The following is a 22587-nucleotide window of genomic DNA, read 5'->3' on the forward strand; positions in this document are numbered from 1 at the left end:
CAAAGTTAGCCAATTGTAGGATCAGTTACATGTTTAAACTGATCAAAGAGTTACACTAACCAGCAAGCAGAACACGATTACAAAAGTATTTTTTCGCCTCACTGATGACAAAGCCTGTGAAAACCCTGTAAACTTAACTAAACATGCTTTAACAAACATTTTCTATCCTATTTGGATTTCATCTGGTCCATCTGATGGACAGAAAATCTGTCGATAAAGGGGTGGAGGAAAGAACAAATGGATGGATAGTTTAAAAGACTTATTAAAAAAATGGATTTTAAAGACAGGAGCGTTGGAGAGAGGCAAAGGAAAGAGAAATAAACGGCTGCAAAAGTATCACGTGATGCATTTCTGTGATGTTTGGAGCACATCCAGTGATCTCACCTCCTCCCTCCTTTCCTCTGATGGGCCCTTAAGCTCTCTGGCCTGGTCATCTTTGGGATTGAAAAGGTAAATATAATCGGAGGAGTAGCTGACCAGCACCTCCTGACCGTCCTCGCTGTAGCAGAGAGACGTCACCCTGCACGACTTGTTGGACAGGTGGGAAGGTACGAACCGCACACACATGCCTGTCGTTCCCCGGCCCATATAGTTACCTGCGTAACAGACGAAGACGCATTGATGATCAGTTCCCTAAAAAAACTCTAAATCAAAGGTAAAACAGGTGCTCTGGCTTTATTCATTTGATATATTCTAACATACACTGAGTGGCCATTTAAAAATGTTAAAACAGTTCTGAAAGCCATCAGAGAAAAGGCATATTGGAAAGGGAAATGCTCATCTGATGTCAACATAAACACAAAGAAAGCAAACGGCAGCATCGTACCCGTGGCTCTGGTTCCCAGCATGCGCCTGTCATAGATCCGCACAGAGCTGTCCGAGCATCCCACCGCCAGATAGTACGGCACCAGAGGGGAGATGGATATGGAGGTGGCCGCTCTCCGGCAGTTAATCAGAATGTCCTGGAATCGAAGAAAGTAAAACATATTGAAAAGAAAATGTTAAAGACCTGTTTGTAGGCTCTAGTATGCACATCTGCACAACAGTAATTACGTCTCTTTAAACTTCCCTCAATTTAAACTGAAAACTTATATCATCAACATTTACAATATGCAGAGTTGCTTCTATGCTCTAGTTCTTCTGTAACCGTGCAGAACCTGCTGCAGGCAGGGCGTCAAACCAGCTGTTGGGTTTTACAGCAGAGAGAATCAACACATCATCTGATTCCCCATTTTGTTTTTCTTGTAACCACTATACAGGTAAAAAATATAAAAACTGTAACAGTAAAAGGTGTTTCTCTTCTCTAATTTGATCAAACTGTAGAAGGTTTTTTACCCTCATTGCTTTGAAAATGGCTACAATTAAATAGTCTTTACTCTCTGACAACTAAAGGAGAGAAATATGCCAAATAGAGCAGATTTTTGGTAGAAATGCATATCGAAATACAGTAGAATTTTGCTGTATTACTATTGTAAGATTACCTGGATCCAATATTTTGTAAGAATTTACATTTCAAGTACATTAACATGAACATTAATCCTCTGGTTTTCTCATTCTACCTTTGATTCACACATTTCTGGACAAATTGGGTTTATCGTAATTCATCTTAGTGTTTTTTTAACTAATAGTATCAAAATCTCATATTTTACCCCATTTTAAGCAGCCGTATTATTAGAAAACTTGCTCATAATAAAACATAAGGATTAAATCAAAGAACAGGTAAAAAGCAAAGGTATAAATACCCCGGCAATAGGGCATTTTGAGTACAATTAAATAATAAACCTGCTAATTTGTCTCCAGCTTCACATTTTTTGATACTTAAATTTTTTTGTCAAATGTCTTTTGAAAGAATGGACTTACACCTTCAACTGAGCTAAAAAAAAAATCAAATAAAAAACAACAGTTTTTTGTGTTAACAAACAGTTACAGGGTAAATCAGGAGCATTGGAACCACCTGGTAAAACTATTCAAGCAGTTTGACGGGCACAGGACCTGATCTGAAAAATGAAACATGAGACGGCAGCAATCCAAAGTCGCCTGGACTAAAGTCAGGGAAATGGTTAGCTGAAGAGAGACAGCAGAGCTAAAAGCTAAACCTTCAATACTCTCAAGATTTTCAAAAAACTGTATTAAAGGTATAGAGGACGATCTTTTATTTCTGGGTGGATCATCAAAATAAGTAGTCGTCCTAATTGTCAATCATTCTGGTGAAATGTTTAAGTAGGGCCGTCCTACATGCTCATTCTCTAGGAGGAGTTACACGACCAATGGGGAGCAAAAAGCAGTGATCATCTGTACAAACGGTGAGTTAACTGAGTTCACTATAAAGTCCACTATATAGTCCCCGCTCTATATAGTGATTGAGGGATTTATGGTTTAGGATGGACTTTCGGGTATAGTGAGCTTGTATGAGCTATGAGAATAGCAACTTCTAAACAGAGTGTGCACGAGGAGAAATGGGCTTGTTCACGCTCTCACACATGTTTAATAGGCATTCCCCCTTCGGGAGCAGGTGCAGGGTTGTGCATGTCCATTTTTTTTTTTTTTTTAAGAAGAGAAGACGGCACGTCTCGCAAAAAAAATCCACAACAATAATAAAAAAAAACTATTAAAAAATTAAATTGTCTAGAGAGCTGTTCTTAACTAAATTTGTTTTTCTTTACACTTGTGTAGACAAAATGACAAAATAAATCTGTCTATGTTTATACCTTTAACCAGACAGGATAAATGAAAGCCACCGTCTTGCTGCTGTAACGATGTGGAGATAAATATGTCCTGTCATTTTGCCATAAATAAAATAAAGAAAACCCAATAATCGGCGTACATCTTTGCAGTCTTCCTTAGTGCAGCTGGTTTTTGTGCGCAGATCAAACCACCTCACTGTGCCATCTTCCCCACACGACAGGAATGTGTAGGGATCGTTTGGTACAGTCATAATCTGAAGGGGGGAGAAAAACAGCCAGAGAGGATATATTTAGAAAAAAAAACATACAAAAGAAACTGTTTTAAAGGAGCATTAGCATCAACATTTAGCACCTCGTACGCCGTTCCATAATGGCAGGTGAACTGACACTGTCGGTTGTACTCTGCACTCTTTTCGGTGTGGGTGTAGAAGATGATGCCGTCTCCAGAGCAGGAGATGATTTCCTGATTGTTGGTGTGAGGCATGAACTTTGCACTGAAGATGTTCGCTCTATGACCTGATCGGATGGATTTCTTAATCTGAAGATAACAAAAAAAGAACAAGAAAAACATAAATAAAACAGATGCTTTAAACTTAATCTACAGATGCAGTAATAACTTGTTTCCAAATGTTAAAGGTCCGCACAGTATCAATTTACAGATGAATCAAACTATTTAACTTTTATTTTAAGGATACAATGGAACCAAGATGTTTACATAAACTATATAAAAAACATGTAGTGGCTGATATTTAATCAGAGTAAATAAAAAAAATAGATTTTTTAGTTTTTAGTGCAGCGTTTTCTAAAGGTTTATGACATGAAATTTCCTGGTTTATCTGTTAGTAAATAAAGATGAAAAGGACTGATCTAGAATCAGATGAAGTCTCCCGCTGATGGAAAATCTCCAATCAAACCAGTGATATAGGGATTGATATTGTGCCTCAATATAACAAATAAAACCTGTAACAGTGAGACCTATATACCTGAAAATTAAATACATTTTATTTTTAATAACCTGCCAGCTATATCTATTGTCATCATTTCATGAACTCCCACAACTCTAAGACACAGGATGCATTTCGATCTTTAAAACTGAATCTACATTTTATGCATTTCGTACATAATTTAATAGATACAAGTTAGAAATGTAATGTAGAAAAGAAATGTAATTTTTAAAATACAAGAAATGCTATGATGAACTAAGTGATTTTAAAGCTAGACTGATGTCCTTCTTTAAATTGTCAGCGATTTTAATTCTGTGTAATGTAACCTTCTACTAACAGCCAGATTTTTACCCCCTAATAGTCTTCACAGATAATATACAATTAACATGTAGCGTAATTTTCGGACTATAAGCCACGACTTTTTCCCCATTTTTCGACCTTGCGGCTTATATAACAATGCGGCTTATCTATGGACTTTTACAGCTAACGGCCACTAGGGTAATACCTAAATCTATGGATTTTACCATCCACCATGTTGACGTCACATTTGCTTCAACACACAAGTACGGTAGCCGCGCGCGGGGGAATGCGGAGGTCCTCCGGAACCAGACTTCTACCGCGAGTGGTACGAGACAGAACGACAGCGAGAAAGACGGACATTAAACATAAAAAACCTGCGGTTTATAGTCCGGTGTGGCTTGTATATGTACAAATCATGCAATTTAGCTTCTGCGGCTTATATTCAGGTGCAGCTAATAGTCTGAAAATTACGGTATTGTTTTGTAAGCATTTTTTTTGTCCTTGAAAAAGAGATTGTTATTTTTAATGCTGACTTACCTGGTATATAAAGCTTTTCATGAATAAGTAAAAAAAAAAAAGGAAAACGAACAACTAAAGAGTAAATGGTTTGAAAAATGTGGCAGGGACGGAGATCTGTTTCCTGGTAGTGATTTATTTCAGGTGTTCCAGTAATGGTGGTAAAACCTCCCAGGTTATGACCTACCTTCTTGTTGTAGGGGTTTGTGATGAACAGAAAGGTATCGTCTGACCCCGATAGGATATATTCACCCGTGTCGTTCCAGGATATCGTGTTGACCTGAGAGGAGATGAAAAGGATAAAACGGTTTAAAGGACTGACAGAAACTTATCTGGACACCTTTAGGGGGGAATTCTCATTGTGGCATTCTGACAGTAAGAGAAAATAATAAGATGAAATAAAATCATAACCTTTTTTCTTTTTCTCTTTGCATCTAAACAAGGAGCTTTACTGCATTTTCTAACCTCTCTTATAACTAATGAACCATTTTTGCTCACATATTTTTTTGAGAACAGATAAAAAAAAATGTAAAAAAGAATAGAAAGAATAAATCTGGCTTCTGATTTTACACTTGGATCCAACTGAAAAGGAATCACTCTGAGGTTCTATGTTCCCAGTAACAGCAGAAAAAAGCATCAGCTCTTTGTTTTGTTTCCACTCTTTGGATCAATATTTCATCAGGACCTGCAGCCTCGTTCAGCTCGCCGTCGTGACAAACCAGCCATCAGTGAGATTACTCAAGAGCTGGACTGCATAACAACCCCACAGCTCTGCAGCAGAAAACCAACGCACACTTATTAGCTGATTTAATTCAATTCAGTTTATTTATATAGCGCAAGTTCAAAACACATCTCAAGGCACTTTACAGTTCAACCAGATCATCCAGTCAGATTGGTTCAAAGTTTTCTGTCTCAGGAAAACCAGTTGATTGCATCGACTCATTGACTCGAAGGCAATCCCTCACACCAAGCGACAGTGGAGAGGAAAAACTCCCTTTTAATGGGAAGAAACCTCCAGCAGAACCAGACTCAGTGTGAGCGGCATCATGGTTCCATCTTGTCATGTTTGACTCATCACCACTGAACATCCCATTTTCAAGATGACACGGGGAAAAAATAAAAACAGAATCCATCTGATCTGGTAGAGAAACTGTTTTTTTTTACAGAAAAAAGGCATATTTTAGTAGCTTAACTGTTCACTTAAAATACTTTATCTTCGAATGTTTCCATTTCTAGCTTAAGTAGGAATCTTGGTTTTTACTTTTTCACCAATCCTGAACTGATTGGGTACCAACTAATTATTTCATCTTTATCTTTAATTACTAATGTCCCAATCACTGTTATCAGGAATCTGTCTGATATCAGCAAAAAACGAGTACCTGTAATAGGATTATAATAGGCGGCATCTAAAATCTCTGATATAAGCATGTTCATTGAAGCACACATCTACTGTATTCGCCTCCAGTATTTCTATGCAGCAGCATTTGTATCCCACATACAAAAGCGTCTGCAAGCAGAGTAGCAGACGCTGCGCTACAGGAGTAGGAGTGATGTCGGCAGTGTTGCTATAAAGTCCAAAAAATAAATATCAGCTGAGCATGCAGAGGTTTCCTGTCTCTAAATTATTATTTTATTTGATCTTAGAACATTTTTGAAGTTCATGTAAAACATTGGTTATTATAAATGAGTCTGTTATTTTTCTGATTATCATTGATGTTGTCTGTTGTTTTCTGAGTAATTCCCCACAGCATGATGCTGCCACCACTTCCAGGTTTCTGATGTGTTCAGGGTGTTGCACAGTTCAAAGGGTCTGTCAGAAACAGTTATTTTTATGCATATCAGGAAGTTTAATTTGCTCTCATCTGACTGTAGAGCACATTGTTCCCACTGTGTCCTCCACTTGACTTATAGGAAACTTGAAAGAGGATCTGAAAGATGTTCTGTGGGGAGATTTCTACACCAGAGCTGTGGGAATCATGTTTACTCACAGAGCAATTGATGATTTTTCAGAGTTTATGACAGACAAGGCAACTGGTTACAGATTTAGAGGCTTCTAATCAGAGATGGACCCATAAATCGGCTGGCTGATATTTTTGGTCGGCATTAGGTGCATGCCTTTAGGGATTCATTAAGGCATTCAGCAGCCATTCACTGAGATCACATAACCATCTTTTGATAATGTTTTGTTTGATTTGTGATTTTTAATATATAAATGGGGGAAAAAGGCAACATCAGCTTTAAAAAGGTTGTACTGCATTTTATTTAGAAGAACCTTTATAAGAAAAGGAATAAAGAGAAAAATGCACACCACACTTTTCAGATTTCTATTTGGACATTTGTTGTGTACCCTGTTGAATATCAAAAATGTGAAAATTTGAGTGATCCAATTACTTCTTAAGGACACTGTGTGTGACCTTGTATTACAAAGTTAAAAGTTGATGTATAAAAAAAAATAAATAAAGCAGCTATTGCAGGTCATGTAAGTGTTGCTGTTGAGCTTTAGATGCACTGAAATGCAGGCTGATGGTGTGACGAGCTGTGCGACCGATCTGTCAGCCTCAGGTTTCTCAGAGGCATCAACCCACCTGACCTGCAGCCAGAGAGCTGCTCCAGTTTACATACCAACTGAAGGGAAAAACAACTTACTATGTGCTTTCCTGCAGGACAAAATAAACCGGGACACAAAAAAGAAAGTAGGAAAAAAAAAAAAAATTCAGAAATGCAGGACACTTACACAACCATCGTGGACGTTGAGTGTCGCTTCTAGTTTGAGCCTCTGGACAAATTCTCTTCTACCTGTAGAAATGGCAAACAAGAAAGCTTTCAAAACCAGCACTGAGAGCTGGAACAGACATTTAAAATTAGTAATTCTTGTAATTCTGTAGTGTTTCCTGAATTATTCATGCCGTTTTGTTTGCAGCTGGTTTAGCAGAAATAATGCTGCTGCTTGCCTAAAAAAACAGGAGGACAATGCGATCCCTTGTTGGTCTCTACTATAATGGTTGAATTTATGTAGGTTTTGGATTTTATTTATAAGGAAGGAACCACGTTTCTTAAATACATGCAGGGATGTGGTCTTTCTACTTTGAACTCTACGACTTTTCTCAAAAATATAACTGGACTTGCACAAATGGCTTTTTAAATCAGGAGTCTGGGTGACTTGGGAGATCCTTTCAGCCCAGTCCTCAAATCACATGTAAATTAGTTCGATGTGAGAGTCAGAATTGGACCGTTCAACACAGTTTATTACACTAAAGATTGGCAAATTCTGAACACATAAATACGAACTTGTACTAACTTATTATTGATGTAAAACAGATATACACTATACAGCAACATCAGAGATGTGCCAAATGACAGCAGCATGAGCAAGATAGAAACTGTGCAAAATCAGCATGAATGTAACAACTTATTGGGGTTGTTGGTAGCAATGGTGGTTATAAAGGCTTACAGCTGCTGGGAGGAAGGATCTGTGATAACACTCCCTGGTGCATTTATTTTGCAATTAAAAACAGTTACTGCACTGCGTTTAGCAATATATTAACGCAGTTTAATATGATCTCTTTCCTTAGCAGCTCTGCTGCAGTTAGTTTATGAGCAGTGTTTCTGTCAATTCACTGTAGTTACATGCATCTATATTGTCCATAAAACATTTTTTTTTATTATTACTAAATTGTAAATTCTTTTTATCAGCCATTTTCATCATTATCATAAGTGTTAATATCTTTAGAACATATATAACTTCAATTCTTACAAGTGGTGGTTTAAGACATAATTTACCAAGGGGGCCAGGGTGGGGTGGGTGTTTTTTCATGGGGCAAAAAGCAATAGAATGACATACAAACATAGGACAGAGCAAGAGCTCTTTTTATGGTTTATTAAATGAGCTACAGACCTGTAATTTCTCAATAATTGCTCAAGTAAAATCAAGAAGAAATATGGAATTGTTCTATGGGACAAATCATTTCTGGTCTTGTTTATCAAGGCATATCATCATAAGAAACTGTTTTAGTATTATGCTGCAAAAAACTGATCTAAAAAAGTTAAAGTTTCTTAAAATTCAGCGCAAGTGCCCTTAATTTGTGCAAGTAAATAAGACTATCTGCCAAAAAGAGGATAATTTTGAAGGATGTTGCCCCTTAAAACAGGATAATTAGATACTACGCACTTGAAAGAATTTTTTTTTTTCTTTTTTGTAAACATAAATTATCATATTTATCTGCAAATCGTCTAACCTACCGGCTTAAATCAAGGTTATATAACCCATTTCAGGGAGAAAATACCTTTTTTTAAATTTTTGCAGCTTTTTTTTTCTCAGTAAAAGGGCCAGCATCCGTTCTAGAGGAGCACTGGCCCCTATTGCCCCTTGTCTAGAAGCACCCATGATGCTTAGTTCCCAAAATACATTACTGGCATACACCGTGAGAGTGCACAGTAAGTCAAAAACCTAATTGTCAGAGTGATAACAGCCTATGCGAAAGGGAACATGCATTATTGTTGCATTTATGTTGTACATCGGAGTTTTATCAATCACACAAAAACATGAAGTATTTGACCAATCAAATGAAATAATGAAAGTATTTAATTCCAATCTGATGGATCTCTACATTAGATCCCCACCCACTGCCTAGACTCCATGCTAAGTACTACAACAGTTAAGAGTATGACCAATGGTGGAAAATGTTACCAAAGAAGAACTCATAGGCCGTTTCCAAATGTCCACCCTAACCCCTAAATCCCTCAATCACTATATAGAGAGGGGACTATATAGTGGACTTTATGGGGAACTCAGTTAACTGATCAAAGGAACAGATGATCGCTACTTTTCGCTCCACAGTGCCTGCGCCATCATTGTTATTTGTCACCACTGTCGGGTAGCGACAACAAATCCCATAATGCTTTGCGAGGTGCACTCTCCTCGCAAAGTATTCCGGGATATATCTGCTCATCTAGTGATCATGAATGATCACTAGTTTTCGAGGTGCATTGTGGGAAATTTTGAGTCCACTACTTTTTCATCCACTGGATGATCAGACACTCATTTAAAATGGCGTAACCACATATAGAGCCCTATACAGACTGGGGCAGACATTCGGACACAGCCATAGTTTAAAAAATAAAAAACAGCACATCATTTTTTATTGTAAATATTTGGGTTTCAAGGGAGACGATGTCCTACAAACGCTTAAAGATATGCCAAGCACATGTAGCAACAAGAAGAGGAAAAACATCCGCTTTGCATCATCACTTTAAGACAACCACAAAGAACTAAACAAAGGCTGTCTCCAATCGTCCGCCCTAAACCCTGGATCCCTCAATCTTTATACAGAGCAGGGACTATATGACTTAGACAGATTTTATTTGTCATTTTGTTTACACAAGTGTAAAAACAAAAAGAAATTTTGTTTGGAAACAGATCTCTGTTTGGTGTACAATACACTCAATTCAGTCAACTGACCTTTCGGACAGATGATCTATACTTTTCGCCCCCACTTGGTCAAGTGACTCTGCCTCCCTGCACGGTTCCTGCACCATTTTTGTTATTTGAGGCTACTTGTCACTACCCGATCCGCACCGGAAGCAAGATCCTTACGATCTGCTCATTTGTGCATCTGCAAGCAGATATTCATCCAGGTCGTCTTAAATAATGTAATAAGGTACTAAAAGTACTTATTTCTATCCTTAAAACATTAAAGAATGCTACACTACATCTTTGAACATTTTCTCAGTTAAACTGCTTTTCTGACGTCATCATCGGACATGCTCAGAGCAGTCCGCTAAATATGATTAAACCACGATTATCTAATTTTTAGTTTTTTTTATTCTTTAGATAAGTATACCATTAAGTTAATACCATAGGAAAAAATTAAACTAAATAAAACTAGATTTATGTTTAAATCCAAAGCCGAAAATCTTAGCTCCTGGAAGTAGAATAGGATTGCATTTCTGATACCAATAAGGCACAGACGAGTGATAAAGCAGAAAGGATTTTAAGCTACCGTATTTATTTATCAGGATATCGTTATTAACCTTTAACACACTATAGTTTAGTATGCTTAATAATTTTGGGAAGAGAAAACGCAATTTAGGTCTATTTTACAAAATAAAATCGAGGGCGACCAAGATGTATATCTGGTTGCACAAATGAGCTGATGGTATGGATTGTACTTCCGGGATGGATCGGTTAGTGACAATCGGATCGGCAGATTTTTAATAATTGAGCGAAGTTTCTGGTGGAAAAAAAGGCCGTACAATATAAAGCTGTACAGCTGGCTAGCTAAAAGCCTGCTGCCCAGATTTGTAAAACTATGTTAAATTTTCCCTCCTCCAGTCATTGTTACAAAAAGGCCATTTTATTTGGTTTTAATGGGGGTTAAAAAACATAAAGTTACTAAGAGGAGCTAAAGACATCTTTAAACACGAACATTCTTAATCCGTTCAACTGTTGCATGAAGCTAATATATAATATAATCCTTAAATATTCACCAAACCTTCAAGATTTGAACCAACTTAGACCCCACCATTGTTTAACCTTTGCTGTTGATCTCCTCGTTTCACCTTCTGATGCACCACAGCTTGTTACCTCCCACTGTTCTTAACGCTAAATATATCTGATAGGAGGTGTGACCCACACATCCCTGCATGCATCCTCTGCCCGTGCACAAACACAGCTCTGAGTTTATCTCAGCCAGGCTAAATACAGCACTGACTAAACCACTGAGGCACCAGCTCCACCTCTTCATTCAGGCCTCTGTGGGGACAGTTTGACACAAGTCCTTAAGATGGACTGCTTTCCTGACAGCGCCCGTCTCTACGGTTTCCGCTGCTCAGGGTGATCTGCGTTGCTCATCCAACCAAAGCAGAAACGAAAAAAGGAATGAAAGTAAAAAACAGGCTTTTATTTTAAATAATTAAAAGAGCCTTAAACTGGAATTGCAATCAGAGTTAGTGTTTTTAAACTGTGAGCTTTACATATTTTAACCCTTAAAATGAGATTTATAAAGAAAAACTGTCCCTATATACAAAATATCAGTAAAGACATACTCATAAGATTAGAACAAGATTTCAAGCGATAAAACAAGCTGGATTCTTAACAAGTGACATGATGAAGCTGGTTAAAAGTCTGCTAACTGTTCAAATTTTCCATTAAATTGTTTTAGCTTGTTAAAGAGATGCCAGAGAGGAAAATGGAAAATGTCTGAGAAACCTGATATTTCCTTTCCGCAGTGATGAGAAGCAATACCCCACCCCCACCTGTTGCTGAAACACTTTGCCCTGGTCATTTAGAGATATTTGAAAATGTAAACATGTAGTTTTGACCTTTAGAGAGCTCCACTTGACACTGAAGGTTTTAATGTTTTAAGGAACTTCTCCGTAAAGCAGATAAACATAGAAAAGAATGGCAAAAACGTTTTCCAGAAAAAAGTTAATTTACTAGAAACAATTTTTCTGAAAAATTTTGCTTAAATCTACAGGTCAAAATATCAATTTATAAAAGCAAATACATTTATTATATAATATTATTTAATCATATTATTGAAACTCAATCTCAATCTCATAGTATTTCTGCTATATTGATACTCGTTGCCTTTCTGTTATTAATAAAAGCTGCTCATATTATGAATTTTGTTTGAACATGTTTGCAGAAAACCATATAACCGTTGTATTTTATTGAGTTATAATACCAAAGGAATGCTATATTACCCCACCTTTGCACTATTTTAAATGTAATTTCATCTAATCATCAAATTTTTAAGCCAGCCTCAGAAGTCAAGGGAAATTGGATCATTTTGCTAATTTCTATTTCTTTAAATGAGGTATGCCAATGCAAACTCAGATTTGTTTTCATTCATTGAAATCCGCTTCACTGGTTTTGGATGCTTGTATAGCTCTAGTATTTCTAAGAGACATTTGTTTTATCATGGAAGGACATCTTCAATTCTAATAAGATACCAGTGAGCCCCTGCATAACCCCCATATTTATATATTTCTAATCAGTGATCGGGGATGCTTTGTTTGATAAGATGCTTAAAGAGGTTTTTTTAAATTATTTTTTTTCCTTCTTTTACTTCTTCATTCACAAAATGTAAGTTGTGCAGATAAATAGGGATATTTAGCAGCTTTGACCTCTGGCAAAAGCCCTATTGTAGCAAAACATCAACTACTTTTGTCCCCTTTTGGAAAATATAGCCAGTGCACATCTTTAATGTCTGCTTTTAAATCTCTTTTAAAACCTAATTTCTGTGTTTTACTTTAAACTGTTAATTGTATGCATTCTTTTTATTGTATACCATTTAAATGTTCTGATTAGATTAGAATGATAAGATGTTTTGATTTTTTTATGCAATGCATGTAAAGCACTTAGCAACTCTGTTTTGAAAGGTGCTAAAAATATATATATATATCGTTAATGATCTGGATTTATTGCTTATGCATCAAGTAGTTAAATGATCTGTGATGATGAAACTGGATCTTCACAAAGTAATGGGATCTGCATCCTGGCACACTGACACATTGTTATGGGTTAAATCTATACTTTATTCAGAAGTGTTCTGGAAAGCAGCTGACCTGTTTCGATTTCAATAAAGAGGCTAAACTGATGGATATTAGAAAGCAAAACACTCAATTGACAACTTCATTTGACTAGAGCAGGAGTCAAACTGCTGCGCTTCCGATTCCTCCAAAAACAAACAAATCAACACGTCCTGTCACATATGTCAGCGTTAGCTTAGCGACTTGTTGTTCTGCTCTTACCTAAATAGTTGGTTCTGATGGAGTTAGGCTCGCCGATTCCAATTAGACGTCTATTAACATCCCAAACCAGGTTCCCAGTACAGGACATTGCGACCAAGTGGGTTTGTTTTTAGCTGACAATAACATCTAAACTAAGCTAACCCTTCCTCGGACGACGTCGCCTTTTGTCGGGTTTCCATCCACTTCGGTCTCCTTCTGTCGTGTCGCTGTTAGCTGCTGGCGGCCCTCAGCATCGCCGTGGAGGAGGAGGGGGGGGTCGCCCCAGTCCGAACCCTCCGTCCGTCCCTCAGAATCCACACGACCTGTGTTCCTGCTCCACTAGATCCAAACTCTGCCTCTCTAGCCTAGCCTGGTTTATTTCTTTCTGCGGATAGCGGTCAGCTGGATCGAAACAACGCGAGAGTTTGCGTGATTTCTACAAAGACTTTGGGTGCGCTCGTTTTACACGCCATAAAGAAATTTGCTGTTCGATTGTTTGTAAACACAAACTCTACCTTATATATACTAAAACACATTGAAAATGTATTTAAATAAATTGAGAGCAATAATTATTAGTATACTTATTTTATGAACGACCCTAGATTATTTTTATTTTATGTCTATGCTATAAATTGTAATTACAAATGGTTGAAACTAACCTCTTTACATGCTTTTACTTTCTGAACCTGAAATACTCTGTGTGGTCTTATGAATAAAACTGATTACAGGAGAATAAATTAAGGGTTTCTATCAATTTAACCAAAGTGCAAACTGCCTCCTTCATACAAACATTTACAATAAAAAATAATGCAAATAAAATTTCTGTTTCAAACAAAAATACATCAAAAATACATTTGAAAAGAGAAACTCTGTCATTATTACAGTGCACAAAAGATTATAAAGATTATGTTTTACATGCAAAATGAAATCTTAATGCATTGTTGACTCTCAATCCCCTTAGTTTATGCAAGGGTTTATGCAAACCTTATTTCATGCAAAGATTTGTCTATCCAATGATTTATCATAGCACCTTTAAAATTACCATGACACTACTGATTTGGGTTTCTTTTTTATTCTTACTTATATTTCTGTATTTAAATATTAATCCAATTCTATACAACTCGAACTGCTGTACATTCCTTGGGGGAAAAAAATCATGTTAAGCAAATATAAAGTATTGCATTTATATGAAGGTTGGCCTGCATGAAAAAATGTTTATTGAGATAAAAGCTCATCTTCCTAATTGATTTATTCACAGTACAACAATGTGATGACACAATCACACTGCATGGATATTTCTCTTGTCTTGCACCTTTAAGTGCAGTGAAGATAGGTCCTAAAATATTAACTGTGAGGTTAATACAAAATTATCTAAAATTTTTCAGATTTTATTTGTGGAGGGAAAAAAATTTAACAAACCACACATACTTTTTCCCTTCGCTTTCTGTTAGAAAATCACAAATACGCTCCTATGAAATGTTGCTATAATGTAAAGGATATGTGTTCCCCTTTAATTAATTGAAATAAAAAAGCGATCATATTTATAATACTAAAAAAATAACTGTAATACTGTAAATATTTTAATAAGCTTTGTCTCCACCCCCTCTGGTAAATTTTGAGGGAAACCTAACGATCCCGATCGTCAGCCAATCATATTAGAGCTGTCACCGTCCGCACCAATCAGGAGCCTGGATCAGCGTAAACCCGCCCATCACGCGGAAGGCACAGTCGAACAGAAAGTCACCTCGTCGTGGCGGTCAGGGGAAAGCTACTGACAGCTAGCAGCAGCAGCTTCTGCCGGGGAAAGGTCGTCAGTAGGACGGTAGCATCCTCTCTGGTCTCTAAACTGTCCCACCCTTCGTTTCAACCACATTAAGAAACGTTTAGTTCCACGTTACGGCCGCTTAACGCAGATAAACGACAAGCGAACAGTTTTATAGCTAGCTAGCTTCTTAGTTTGAATAGGTCTGATCATGGCTGCGCTCAGGGCGTCCTACCACAGGATTTTGGACCGGATCGAGCACATACTGCCCGCCAAACTGAGACCCTTCTACAACCACCCGGCAGGTAAAGTCTGTCCAGTCTCATGATGATGCAAACAAAGTGTTGCTGTTGGTCCAGCTGTGGATGTTTATGTATACAGAGCGCATCCTACATAGAAAACAACAGCAGCTGCTGTCTAATCTCCTCAATTTAACGCAAAATCGTAGATTTCATCTGGTAATCTTACTCTTAGATTACTAAATCTGCTCTACCCAGATTTAATCTTTTTGGACTCTAAAGGTTTTGTTAAGAATCAATCAGTTTCTAACCTTGAGGCTGCTTTAGGTCTGGTTTGACAACATTTAGCTCATTCAAACTACTAGGCACTTTTAGTTTGAGGAATGCTGCAAACATAAGATGTATTTTCAAATTATATTTTTTTCTTCTGTGACAAAACACTGGAGTTTTAAACCCACTTTGTATTCAAAATTTGAACTTTTTAACCATTTAGTTGGTTCAGTTTTTTTAGAGATTTGATAGAAATTCGAATATTTGCACACAAAAAAAGGCTTGTCTAAATGCTCAACCTCCTTTTTGCCATTTGGAAGGAATGTGAAACAAAAATATTTTTAAAAATTCTAGTTAACCACCTGTCAGAGGTGTTAGAAAAATACTTAGCTATTCTAAAGTCTTGGGTTGAATTTTAATATGACCATACGATGGCATGTGAATCAAATATTTTCTAAGTAGATTTAAGGAACATTTAAAAACGACCCAAGATTGTGATTTATCAGGTTTGCATCTGTTTGTAAACACCGCAAAAATATTTAAGTGACCTCTAAATTCAATGAAGTGATTTAAAAAAACAGACCTTTTCTCACGTCTTTATATTTTTGTGTATATAAAGTGTCGATCAATAAGGGCAGCGTAATTATAGGAACATCTGCCAACATGACACCTTTTTTTCCTCCATAGAAATACAATCTGTTTTGTCCAAAAACAAATAAATTAGTATGGTTTTAATTCGCCCACTTTAATAATCCTGAATGTGTATCTAATATTTAGTGACCTCGACACTGAGGTTGTCTTAAAGTTTACTGAAGGGGAGATTCAGGTGAGACCAATGTCACTGTGGACTCTCTGGCCTTCAGTTTATAGAGTTGTTTTATTCAAGGACATACTTTCTTAGCAGGTAGTGAGGGTGGCGACAAAAGCCACCTCCCTCCAACATCATTTGCAGTGACGGACCTCCTACTTTTAGTTTAGCTTGCAACGTTTGACAGCACTAGCAGCGGCTTTCAGTCTCAGGAAGAAGACTGACTCAGTCAGAACAGAGTGGTATTTCCAAGAAACAAGAATGACAGATGGTTAAACTATGTGGTTTGATCTGTTGAGACACATTAAAGTCTGGAGGGAAAACAACTGTGAAATCAAGGAAATGCTTTTAATTATTGTCCAGTGTAACTTGCTTAACTTTTAACTTTGTGGTGCTGCTGCTGTCCTAACACATGTCCTATAACACATCATTTTTAGTCTTTTAACTAAAGTACAAAGGTTTTGCCATATTGGAAATACATTAAGAATCTCTACTTGTTAAGTCAGTAAATTTCTTTCTGATCATGTCTGATCATAAATGCAGTGCACCTCTTTCACCGGTGAAGTAGAAAACTTAAATAAAACTTAAATAAAAAATAAAGATTGATTACATTTTTCTCTTACTTTGAAGCTTTTTTTTGTTTTGTTTTTTTCTTGCAGACGATATGTTTCAAGGATGGTAAATTAAAGTTTATTTAAACAGCCTACTCCAAAGCATAAACTCCCCACGTGTTTTGCAACACAACATTCACAAAATAAAATTACTTGCTGCTGTAAATAACTCAAAGCTGATATTTGGTTAAAGTTGATTTTTTTATTTTTTATTTTTTTTGAGTCTATACAGAAAGTATTAATGCAAGCTTGTTGATTCATTTTCTTGGACTAACTACCAAAAGTTACCACAGCTATCCATGAGTTGAAGTCTTCCTAAAGTGTTTTATACTGTAATATCTCATGTGTCTTTTAGAGACCAGTAATTATTCCTTCAGTGTTTCTCCTCTTTTGCTGTAAACGGCAAATAAAAAGTGCTAATGTAGCTTATTTGGTCAAACTGTGCTCTATTGTTATAATTCAAAACAGAATATCAACATGTAGCCCAAGTGCTAGTAGAGATAATCTAGTATTTTGATCTATAAAGTAATGTTTTTTGTACAGTGTTCTTATTCTGATGTATAGATTTAAAGGTCCTGAAGGGCAATTTATCAAACAGATAGCGATAATAAACAATTAAACAAAAATCACTTGGTCAATTAGAAATAACCATAATCTGTGACCTGAAACAACTGGATCAGGTTCTGTATAGTCTGTACAATAGAAGATAAGTCCAAGTTTTTTTTTATTTTAACTGGCAACTTTGACACCAGCAGCTGGTCTATGGGTGTTATTTAGGCATCGCTGTGACCCAAACTGGAAATTAAACAATGTAGCACCTTCATAATTCCCACACCTCATGTTTTCCCTCTTGCTGTGTCTCTCCAGGTCCAAAAACAGTTTTTTTCTGGGCTCCGATGTTTAAATGGGTGAGTGCACTTTCACACACATTCATCTGTACACCCGTGTACAAAAACACAGGTTGTTCCTAAGCTTTGTTAGCTTGTAACACCTTTAAACAAAGCTGATCACCCTCTGATCACATGCTAAGCCAATAAACACTGTGTACTTCAGATCTATTACAATTTCAGGGTTCAAAGTTAAAGCTAACAGAAAACATGCTTTTATTTTTCCAACCCAGGGCCTGGTTGGGGCCGGTTTGGCTGATATGACCCGACCAGCAGACAAGCTCAGTACATCCCAGTCTGCAGTGCTGACAGCCACAGGTGGGTTTTAGTGGCTTCATTTTGAAACATAAATTTAACCAGAATTAACAAATTGATCTCCCTCCATGAGGTACATTTTACCCCCCCTCTATTTTTATTATCCCTCAATTAGCTTAAGAAATGCAACAAACCACGAGGATCAAATTCCTTGTAAAAGTTCCATCATTGTTGGTTTAGCTCCAAAGATAATTTGATCAAACTGTTCTAAAGGTTACCCAGTGCATCTTTTGTAATGTGTTACTTTAAACAAATATCATATATCAGCCTTTTTGTGTGTGGGGGGTATAGACTTTGATCTGGTTTAACCCTCCTGCTGCTTCTCTCAGGGCTCATCTGGTCCAGGTATTCCCTGGTTATCATCCCAAAGAACTGGAACCTTTTCGCTGTGAACTTCTTCCTCGGCAGTGCTGGAGCATCCCAGCTCTACAGGATCTGGAGGTGTGTTTGTGTTTTAGTGAATCTGTGCAGTTCAAAGATTTATCGGTAGATTTCTTAAGCCACATTGCTCCACTTTACTCCCCTTCAGTCTGTAATCATCCCTGATGTAAAACCCATCAGCACTTTTGGGAAGGCTTTAGTAAATATTAAGACCAGCATCATTTTTAACTCATATAGTGGGTGGAGAAACATCTTTCACTATCAGTTATAGGGAGAAGTGTTTAAAATCATGAAATATAGACAGAGCTGGTCTGAAAGTGCATTGCAAGGGGTATATGAAAATATTTGATTTCCTAAGTAGCAAAATAAAATATGGCTCTGATCTGTTCTGCTTTGCTTTTTTGGGACCCAATGTAAAAATTATATAAGCTTTTATCAACGAATGAGTAAGTTTTTCTTTTATGTTTGAGTTCATGCATGGAAACCAAGCAGAGGAACAGACTGGATGTAGAGAACAGTCTGGGATCAGCTGTTTTTTCACACTGAGCTATCAGAGCTCATTAAAGCAGCTCAGGAGATTTGATTAAAAATAAAGTAAAACTAATTAAGTCAGTCAGACTATAGTTTTTGTTCAATTCATCAAGTTTAAATGAGATTATAAGGGAGTTACTCAGAGGAGCTCCAGTTTTATAATAGGATTTTCTTTTTGTATTTATTCTGATTCCTTACTAACTTCTGGGCAACATATTTAGGCTGTATTTTTATTTATTTTTTTTAGATGGAAAGTTTAACATATCAAATAATAAATGCTCAAATTAAAGGAGAGAGAAATACTTTTCCCCAGTAGAGAATAGTCACCTGCCCAAAAGCAAGGATAAAAATATATAAAATAGGATAAAAAAAAAAGTACAAAATTAGATGAAAAAAATAACAATAATTAAAAAAAAACTCAGTCATCCAAGAGGCATTAAACATTAATACCTTCTGTGTGTTACCTTTTATCTCCCACACTTTTTACATTTGATCACTGTGGCTCGTTATTTAATGGAAATGTTAATTTACTGTCTGGAAAGCTGTACTAAGCGAAATTTTGTTTTGTATACACTAAGTGTATACAAAACAAAAGAGATCACAGAGATCAGTCTCAAAATGGTCTTTATTTCAGCACCCAAAGGGGTACACAAGTCAAAAAAAGGTTGGGAAACACTGCTCTAGACCACTGAGGGTGTGCTGCATTCAGTGCTCATCCACAATCTATGCATTAGAGTTTGGTGCTCTTGGATTTATCAGTTTCAGTTTCTTCCTTTTCCTTCAACATGAATAAGAGGAAATATTGTCTGGTTAACTGATTACCACAGTAGTAGTTAAGTGTTTGTCTTATTAGCTGACATCTGGTTGAGTTGAAAAAAATGAAACACTGAGTACGTTTGGTGCTTCTCAACTTTTTCTTTAAAGAGCCATTTGCTTTTCTGATTAGATAACAGTCCATTGAAAGCTATGAGAGAAATTTAACCATTTTCCGCCTTACTGATAAGCTGAGATACATTAATTAGTGTTGCATTAATCATAGACATTGGTGCTGCCATGTTCTGAGTCATGTGACTTTAAATAGTTCTAGGAAGCTGAATAAAAGGTTCAAGTTTTGCATCCACAAGGACAGTTCCTATTGTGGACTACAGGTGTTGCTAAAGTGCTTTACTCAAGTTATTATGCATTAATAATACTTTTTTTTAGATTAGATGTGCTTCTCAAAATCAATTCTTTTTTAAATTAAACTGCAGTTTTTGATAAAAGTGATATGAGGTTCCTCACAATTTTAATTTTTTTTTTTAAATCCCCCTAGCTCTTTAATGTTAAAAATCAGCATGTATTTTGGCTAAAATTTGACTTTTTCATTTGAAATAGACACATTTGCTCTAAAGCGAATTTAACATCGAGCTCTCAGAAAGCTGCAAGCAACAAGTGTGCAACATTATATTTATTAGACTTGTTTTCTTCCTTGTCTTTGCAGCTATGAGCAGGAGAAGAAGGCGAAGGCTAAAGAGGCAGCTGAGTCCTGAGGATCTTCTCACTGCCATGCTGCTGACACAAAGGGAGACTTCTACATAATCTCACCATCCCATCCTGTTTCCATAAAAATCCACACCATAACCAGATTTTACCACTTCATGCCTGGTCACCCCGAAGGAAATATGCACCTTTTTCTAAGTTTCACATTTCCTCAGGGGGTTTAAAAAGATAACTTTGCTTTTAAGTTAACATATGCTAAACAACCGTGGTCATCAACGCACAAGTACTACTTGTTTAACAAGTTTTATGATTGTACATTGTCTGATCGAAGGCGTTATGCTTTGTATCTTGTGCACTATTTGGGAAATTTTGCTTCATTTTTCAACTGACATCTTTCAGATGTAACAATCAGTACCTCAAGCAAATATCCCAACACACACCTGTTGGATTTAAGTCGGACGTTGCCATGAATTGAAGGATTTCATCACATTTATCTTCTCGTTCACATATTTATAATTTTATTGGAGTCCAGGTGTCTGAACCTCAGCAGTCATTAAAACATTGATTACCATGTAAGGATTCCTTACTTTTAGTCAGTTTGAGAACAAACCTTGATTTATAGTTTTCTTTTTGCAAGAAATGTTAAGAAAATATTTTTAAGCACGCAGCTCTGCGAGTCAACGAGCAAACACTGGTACAGACTGTAATCGTCTCTGTAGACTTCCTCTTAAAACCTTTGATTTGCATTTTTTTTTTTTTTATATGACAAACTGTATTTATGCAGTGAATCCTTAATTTAGCAATAATTGGTGTAATTTATCTGTTTAACCATATTTAAAAGATGATCGGTAATTGTAATGAAATGTGTGCTGGTAATGGCTATGTGTTAATAAATCCAACTAACAGCCCTGTTGCTTCGAAACAGTAACAGGGGATTTACACAATGGCATGTTAATTTACTCTTATGAAAATGGTTGCAAAGATAATATGGACGGTTTACCTTGGACTTTATACAAACACTCCTTTAAAAAGAGATTTTCTGATTTCTGTTCAGATTATCCAAAGTGATTTCTTCTTATTGTCACAACCCAAATGAGATCATGGCTTTGTAAGGCTCTGATAGAGCTGTAGAGCTTAATATCGTGCAGTCGATTTAAACAGCCTGTGGAGGGCATCCAAGGTTTGAGTTTCCAGGATGGGAAATCAGTTATTGTCATGCACAGCTGTTTTTTTGGAGGCAACGGGATGAACAGTCAAAATCCAGCATCCTCTGCAACCCCCACCCCCCCACTCCAGAGCGCCTATGCAAAGCAAAGCCTGCAGCCTTCAAGGTTCCTCTCGTCTTTCTCCGCTCTGACTTCCTTGAAGCTCGAGGAGAGTATGCGCTATATTACTTGATTCATAGGAGAAAAACATGCGGTAATAAATGCTTAATTTGACAAAACTCACCCTCAGCATCAATCACAAGATTCTGCCCAACATTTTTTCATTGTAGGTCTTTAATAGGGATAATCATACAAAATTGATTTTAATCTCTACTTCCAAAAACCATGCCTGCAGTAAGTTTCAAAGTTGTGAGAGGCACTATTGAAAGTTGTGACTGGATTTGATCAAAATTAAACCCCTGTATGAAATGAATATTTTGATCAAGATGAGCAATCTGCTTCCTGGTATATGAAGTAGCAATAGTTTGCATCCAATCATTTAATTAAACTGAGAATATATAATTATGCTGTAATTTGTAGTTACTGATATGTTACCATATTTTAATTTGAAGGGTTCTTAGGTTTTTTTCCTGTATCAATTGCGGATCTTGACTTGAGCGGAGCAAAAAGTAGCCAGGCTCCACATTTTGATGGTAAAAGACAAAACACGTACGTGTAACAGTGTTCCTGATCAACGTGATGCATAAGTGCTCCACATGACGTACGTGAGCGAAGGGTGAGCAATGACAGAGGATGGTGAATCTGGGAGTTGAGGCTTTTGGGTAAGAATTGTGTACTTGGCCATCTGAACCTGTTCTTTCAGGAGGAATGGACCAAAACACCCAGCAGTTTTTGGGAGAAGCTTGCTGACAATCAACACATCTGACCAGGGTTCTAGTTCAACATGTGAATATTAAGGGGA

General features: G+C 36.8%; 2 protein-coding genes across 5 annotated transcripts in view; one reads left to right on the top strand and one right to left on the bottom strand.

Annotated features, from left to right (window-relative positions):
• The window catches only part of dcaf6 (DDB1 and CUL4 associated factor 6), a 28265-nt gene extending 14687 nt beyond the window's left edge, over positions 1–13578 (bottom strand). For 3 of the 4 annotated variants that reach the window (XM_015385393.1, XM_015385394.1, XM_015385395.1), the window contains exons 1-7: positions 13199–13578; positions 7179–7240; positions 4632–4724; positions 3037–3222; positions 2825–2938; positions 827–962; positions 385–596 (exon numbers count right to left, since the gene is read on the bottom strand). In XM_015385393.1, coding sequence (XP_015240879.1) covers positions 385–596; positions 827–962; positions 2825–2938; positions 3037–3222; positions 4632–4724; positions 7179–7240; positions 13199–13286 — 891 coding nt within the window. In that variant the 5' untranslated portion in view covers positions 13287–13578. The remainder of the gene's footprint in view (positions 1–384; positions 597–826; positions 963–2824; positions 2939–3036; positions 3223–4631; positions 4725–7178; positions 7241–13198) is intronic. The other variant, XM_015385392.1, reaches the window with a different exon arrangement.
• Positions 13579–14911: 1333 nt separating this feature from the next.
• Positions 14912–21404, top strand: mpc2 (mitochondrial pyruvate carrier 2). Its single transcript, XM_015385381.1, has 5 exons — positions 14912–15244; positions 17735–17775; positions 17988–18072; positions 18399–18510; positions 20462–21404. Exons 1-5 carry the CDS (start codon positions 15151–15153, stop codon positions 20508–20510), a joined length of 381 nt encoding a protein of 126 aa, XP_015240867.1. The 5' UTR covers positions 14912–15150; the 3' UTR covers positions 20511–21404.
• The last annotated feature ends 1183 nt before the right edge of the window (positions 21405–22587 follow it).

The sequence above is a fragment of the Cyprinodon variegatus genome, unplaced genomic scaffold, assembly GCF_000732505.1.
Source record: "Cyprinodon variegatus isolate N-32 unplaced genomic scaffold, C_variegatus-1.0 Scaffold337, whole genome shotgun sequence".
NCBI classification, from domain to species: Eukaryota; Metazoa; Chordata; class Actinopteri; order Cyprinodontiformes; family Cyprinodontidae; genus Cyprinodon; species Cyprinodon variegatus.

Excerpts from the sequence above, each read along its gene's own strand:
- mpc2 (XM_015385381.1), top strand. The coding sequence starts at position 15,151 with ATGGCTGCGCTCAGGGCGTCCTACCACAGGATTTTGGACCGGATCGAG. Across the intron at positions 18,073-18,398 it reads TGCAGTGCTGACAGCCACAG|GGCTCATCTGGTCCAGGTAT; the intron begins GTGGGTTTTAGT and ends TGCTTCTCTCAG. Across the intron at positions 18,511-20,461 it reads CAGCTCTACAGGATCTGGAG|CTATGAGCAGGAGAAGAAGG; the intron begins GTGTGTTTGTGT and ends TTGTCTTTGCAG.